The sequence below is a fragment of the Acanthochromis polyacanthus genome, chromosome 2 (genome assembly GCF_021347895.1).
Source record: "Acanthochromis polyacanthus isolate Apoly-LR-REF ecotype Palm Island chromosome 2, KAUST_Apoly_ChrSc, whole genome shotgun sequence".
NCBI classification, from domain to species: Eukaryota; Metazoa; Chordata; class Actinopteri; family Pomacentridae; genus Acanthochromis; species Acanthochromis polyacanthus.
In genome coordinates, this window is record NC_067114.1 from 3,381,435 (window position 1) to 3,387,492 (window position 6,058).

The window sequence follows — 6,058 nt, forward strand, 5'->3', positions numbered from 1 at the left end:
TAATACAAATTCAGGGAATACCTAAAAGAAGTCAACAGAATGATAAATGTGTTGCATGTCTATGCTGTTACTAAACACTAGATGGTGCACCTTTGTAGAGGACAGAATTGAACACATGACCTCGTTCTCTATGCAATGAAGCTGCCTTAAAGTCCTAAACTGCATCACGGTGCATGAGTTTGGTTGTAAATGTGCCCCTTGTCATGTAGAGCAATATATTTTATTTACAGTGTGAAAATGGAAAAACAATATAAGATGCATGGTTGAAACTGGTGAATTAGTCTTTCTAATATGTGTTAAACCTGTAAGACCCAAAAAAAGTTAAAAAAAATAGAAGAAAACAATATATATACATATTGATATAGGTATGCATGTAAAAAAATAGAACAGATGTATTTTTGCAGCAGTGGGTTTTACAGGATAAAAAAAAAAATCGGCAAAAACACTAAAGACCAGCAACCCTTTCAGCACTGGATGGTGCACGTCTACAGAAAACAGCAAACTTGCTCTCTGTGCAGTTAAGCTTCCTGAAACTGTATGACGGGTGTAAAAAAAAAAAAGTGCTTTACTTACAGGAAGAAAAGGAAAAACTAAGTGTACAGATATAGAGCTGAAATTGGTAAATTAGGAATATTTATTTAGAGTTAAATAGGAAAGAAACACAAAAGCTATGCAGTGCAGCATACTAAATAAAACTGATACTTCGGTGATTAAAGGCTTGCCACACATAACGAGGTTAATGTTTAAATTCCAGACATATCAAGAATTTTACTGACAACATGAATAAAGTGGGAGTGTCTCCGTTTCCAGGCAACAGCTGCTTTATCACTGAACTAATGAACCGAAGGCGGTGGACTCCTCTGTTTGTCTTCCAGAGGAAACAACATTCACCTGTACGCCCTGCCTTCCTTTAAAGCACCATAAAATCCTTTCACTTACAAGTTAAATAGTCACAGAACTTTTGAAGCATTAAAGCCGCTGATAACGTATGGAGGGAATTTCCATCTGCTGCTTTTACTGTACTGTTTTGAGCAACACCTGCTGGGTCACATGGTCTGTGGTGTCATGATGTCTGATATACAGTCACGTACACAAGCTCCCGACAACGCATCGTTACTGCATCCTTCTCCTTCTGTCATTGTCTCCCTAAATAACCTCTCGGCTGCACTCACAGCCTGACAGGTGACATTGATTGCAGCATGCGACCTTTTGGCCTGCGTTCATCGACTCTTGTCCACATGTTCCATCGAATTTACATTCTCCAAAGCTGTGAAATATGACTTTAATTTATGTGGGAGAGAAAAACTGACATGCAGCCAAGAGGAAGGAAGTGTTTTAAAATGTGGAGCGCCCTTTCGGACCTGTCACCCTGCATGTAAGCGAAACCAGAGAGAGAAAGGGTTCTCTGATCAGGAAACAATACCCAGAGTCCCGCCTTCTCTTTGGTTAGAGTTTAATAAGTCATGAGAAGTCTGTGCAGTCCTGCAGACCTCACATTTCCTCATAATTTCTCTCTCTTCTGAGCCACACTTCAGTTAAGAGGATTGTGTCTCATTATGAAACAATGGGAGCGTTGACGCCCACACAGCCATAAACTAAAGTAGATGAGTGCATTTGCCTGTCGCTTTGGATGGCAGTAATTACTTTACAGCCATCCTCGCTAAACTAAATTAGAGAACGAGAAAGCAAAACACCTGAGCCTGGGATCTTTCTGCATGGAGTTTGCATGTTCTCCCTGTGCATGCGTGGGTTTTCTCCGGGTACTCCGGCTTCCTCCCACAGTCCAAAAATATGCTGAGGTTAATTGATTACTCTAAATTGTCCGTAGGTGTGAATGTGAGTGTGATTGTGTGTCTGTATATGTAGCCCTGTGACAGACTGGTGACCTGTCCAGAGTGTCCCCTGCCTTCACCCGAGTCAGCTGGGATAGACTCCAGCACCCCCCACGACCCTAGTAAGGATAAAGCGGTGTATAGAGAATGGATGATAAAGATTTGATCTACTCTTTAAAAGCACTAAAGGTGAAGGAGAGGCCAGATCTAAATGGCTCTATGCCATCTAGGTGTGCCTCCTGCAAGGAACTGGTGTTAATGAAATGAAAAAAATAGCAATAGTACAGCACAGTACAGTACAGAGGCGGGTCTTTTTTTATTATCAAAATGAATGAATTATGAGCTCCTACAATTACTGAATCTACTGTGTAAAACAGAATATTATGTATATATATTTTCAAGGGGCTACACAGTGGTGTAGTGGTTAGCACTTTCGCCCTGCAGCAAGAAGATCCCCGGTTCAAATCCCGGCCTGGGTCTGGGATCTTTCTGCATGGAGTTTGCATGTTCTCCCTGTGCATGCGTGGGTTTTCTCCGGGTACTCCGGCTTCCTCCCACAGTCCAAAAATATGCTGAGGTTAATTGGTTACTCTAAACTGTCCGTAGGTGTGAATGTGATTGTGTGTCTGTATATGTAGCCCTGTGACAGACTGGTGACCTGTCCAGGGGGTCCCCTGCCTTTGCCCAAGTCAGCTGGGATAGACTCCAGCACCCCCCATGACCCTAGTGAGGATAAAGCGGTGTATAGAGAATGGATGGATGGATATATTTTCAAGTGTTTCCGAGGGGTTGTCTTTCATTAATAAAGACATTTTTAGCATAAATTGATGCAGAAAAAGATCAAATTGGTGCATAAAAGCACATCAAAATACAGAAAATGAAGTGTATGATGCCCAGTATTCAAATGAAACCCGTAGACATTTGCCTTTCTTTCCCAGTCAAATTGTCTGCAGTACATAGTCTCCCTGAGCAGTGTCACTGTAAAACTTATTGAACAGCTTTATAAAATAAAATAAAAGTCATTAAGGTGTTTGACAAAAAGATGCAGTCATTTCATCATTATGCAATCTTGAAGAGATTTCTAAGCCTTGAGAATTTAGAATCATTTAAAAGTCTGTGAATGGGATGGCCCCATCGCCCCTGGGGGATTTTAGCAAAAAGAAAAATGTATTATTAGGTCAGCCACCAGGGGAGACTGTGAAGTAAAATTTAGAAAGTCCTCATTTGCACAGATTATCTATTAAAGGTTGTACAAACTGAACACTCTACCTACAGTTATCAGAGAAAGAGCCAGCTTTGTCAGTTTTCAGAGACAGTATAAGACATGGCTGAATAACAATTAAACATGTTAACATTGAGAAAATCAGGCACTTTAACTATGAGCACTTTATGACAGGCTCTGCCAAGAAAGTACTGTTCTAAAAGCAGTACTTTAGGGTAGGTTTAACCCAGCCACTATTAATTTATTGTTGTCTTTGTTTTACTATATTGTTATTCATACGTCTGTATGCTTTTCTTTTATGTGTGGGACAACAGATGGAAATTATTTGTGCTAAATCTGGCATGTTTATTGCAACCTTGTGTAAACTATTATGAGATTGTGTTTTCATTAATATGCAAAAAATATTTTATCATGTATTGAATAGACATAAATACATTAGTAGTAGTAGCTAGCATTATTCTTTATTCTTAATTTATAAAAAATATTTGCGTGTCAGTAGCATCCAGCCACAAGCTCAATTGTTTCCAATTTCTGCAAACATCTTTAAAATAGTAGTTTGACATTATCTGATGTATGTTTATTGATTAGCTTCGAAGCTAAAGCTAACGTAAGAGTAGCTTAGCTTAGCTTAGCCCCCGGAAGTAGCCCAGAAAATACAACAACTAGCTTCTGGCTAATTCACATTTTAACTGGTTAAACCTTAGAAAACTAAAATGTAAAAAGGACATGCTGGAGCAGGAATAATTCTTAGCGATATTTTGTCAAAAAGGTTTAAAGGTGTTTGCTGGTGAGTTCTGTTACCAGATGAGCTGTCGAAGCTAGCAGGTTGCTGTTCTCATTTTAGTAATAATTAAGTTGAATTAAGTCAAGATATGGTTATCTGACCATCAGTAGTTACTCAAAACCACTGAGGAGTGTAGTTTTTGCACATTATAATGCAGTGTATAATGCATTACTTGGGAACTACTATCAGGTAGATTAGTATCATATTACTGAGTATTTACAGCAGCTGTAAAACCAAATCTGACTGATTTTGTTTTGAACCGTTTTGGGGGGTTTCAAACATGTCACAGTAGAATAATAGTTGTATTTTTAAATTATGGTATCTCAGTCCTGGCTTTGTGGTTTCACTGAATGCACTGAATCCACAGTTCATTTAATTCTTTTTTAATAGTCAAAATGTTCAAAATCAATTCAAAAAGATAAAAATAAATGTATTTCAAACATGAAAACAAATTATTATTCTTAACCCAAATGACAAAATGGCATAAAAACACATTCATTTTTATACGGGTCATTTTTGACCCACTTATGGAAGAGTGTAGACTCCAATCACTGCATCTAAGGGTTAATAGAAATCTGCTCTTTCTTGCTGCAATCAAAGAAATCCAGATGAAGTTTATTCTACTTTTTTCTCACATAGACTTCACTGCAGTATGAGTATCTGTTCCCAGGTTGTTTTCGGGTGTTGATGGGATGGACGTCCTGGAGACGGGTCAGTACAGTGGAGGGTCAAACCCCACCAGTTGAGCAGAAGCATTTCCGCACACTGAGTGTCAAAGCATCCTAGTTTGTGCAGAAAGGATTCTGTTAGACTGATGGGGGGCAGGCAGCTTGTCAGACTCTGTCTAGGAGATGCCCGCCTTGGTTTGTTCTTTTTTTTTTTTACTTGGTGAGATTCTTCACCAGCTCCAGCTCCTCCACGGGCTTCCACTGCTGATTGATGGTGATGAGCTGCAGGGAAAAGCCAGAAATAAAAAAAACAAGGCTTCACCGACCCATTTGAAAGTGTTCCATCAACTTAAAGCAACAGGTGAGTGAGCGAGCGGCTACACGGCGACCACATTAATGTAATTTATCTGATGCCACAAGAGACGACTGGCAGGGATGATAACATGTCGTCGTCAGTGACTCAGCAGGTCGAGGCTGCCGGCTGCACGATTCTGGTCGCATTTAAGAGTCAGAAAGAATCAGAAGCTTCACTAGCAGCTGTGGCAGAGTTGTTGGTTCAATCAGAGTGTCCTTTTGCAACCTGATGGCAGTGACGTGCGTGTAAACGGGTGCATAAGAGGCAATAAATGTAAAGCAGTTTGTAAAGTACTAAAGCTAACGGGTGCTATGTAAGTGCAGTTCATTTATTAACTTCTACACAAACATTACAGCATCTTAAACGTTACCTTTTGGGGTTTGGATGGGTCCAGTCTTTCCCAGGGTTCTGGGTTTCTGGTCTTATTCAAACTACAAACAGCAAATTAAAATGTCACATTATTATTAAGCTTTTTTTTTGACATGCCAGAGTCTGATTTCAGTAAAAAATAAAACAAAACAAGAAAAAGGTGTATTAAAAAGCAGCAAAAAATACAGTAAATGTAATTTTACTACTCACATAACATCAGGTTTAGTAAAGAGAAAGTAGAGAGAAGCAGCAGTGGCTCCCGCTCCAGCAAAAGCCATGAACCCTATCAGAGGGATCAGCTGGAAAACACGTAAAATCTTTTTTTTAATACCCAAAATATTGTTAAAACACATTTATTTCTCTATAGAGGCTACAATCTAAGTCTCAACAGCACAACAAAGTGAAAATTTAACAGCTTACCTCCTTTTTCTTCCTCAACATTTGGAAAAATCCAGACATTTTTCAAATTCTTCAAGCACCTGAAAGAGAAATGAGCTGTTATCTCCACTTTAAAGTGAATATCCTGAGCATCAAGATGTTGGATCAGACAGAGCAGCTGTGTGTGACGGCTCTCACCTGCTGCTGAGAAATTCTCTTAGAGCAGCGCACCACCGGCCAGACGGATGTAGGCTGGATGAGAGGCTGTACGAGGTGAGAGGCACGTAGACAGAAGGAGCTTCCTGCACTCAAACGCATCGCTGGGGGCCGAATAGTCATCGGATCTGTTCAGTGAGATCAATAGATTGGCGTGCAGCGCCATCCTGTGGCTGTGAAAGTCTCAAGGTCATTTTAAACCTTCATCAGTGACAACACAAGAGGCCACACAAG

At 39.9% G+C, this 6,058-nt stretch overlaps 1 protein-coding gene across 1 annotated transcript; it reads right to left on the minus strand.

The window, feature by feature from the left end:
- Positions 1 to 4,205: 4,205 nt before the first annotated feature.
- c2h15orf48 (chromosome 2 C15orf48 homolog) lies at positions 4,206 to 5,948 on the minus strand. Its single transcript, XM_022203181.2, has 5 exons — positions 5,807 to 5,948; positions 5,651 to 5,709; positions 5,441 to 5,529; positions 5,232 to 5,292; positions 4,206 to 4,788 (listed from the first exon to the last, which is right to left on the minus strand). Exons 2-5 carry the CDS (start codon positions 5,687 to 5,689, stop codon positions 4,720 to 4,722), a joined length of 258 nt encoding a protein of 85 aa, XP_022058873.1. The 5' UTR covers positions 5,690 to 5,709; positions 5,807 to 5,948; the 3' UTR covers positions 4,206 to 4,719.
- Between the last annotated feature and the right edge of the window lie 110 nt (positions 5,949 to 6,058).

What these genes read in the sequence shown, in the direction of transcription:
- c2h15orf48 (XM_022203181.2), bottom strand. Translation starts at nt 5,689, where the DNA reads ATGTCTGGATTTTTCCAAATGTTGAGGAAGAAAAAGGAG. An exon ending in TGTTGAGGAAGAAAAAGGAG is followed by an intron (nt 5,530 to 5,650) that starts GTAAGCTGTTAA and finishes CGTGTTTTCCAG; the next exon opens with CTGATCCCTCTGATAGGGTT. An exon ending in TTTACTAAACCTGATGTTAT is followed by an intron (nt 5,293 to 5,440) that starts GTGAGTAGTAAA and finishes TGCTGTTTGTAG; the next exon opens with TTTGAATAAGACCAGAAACC.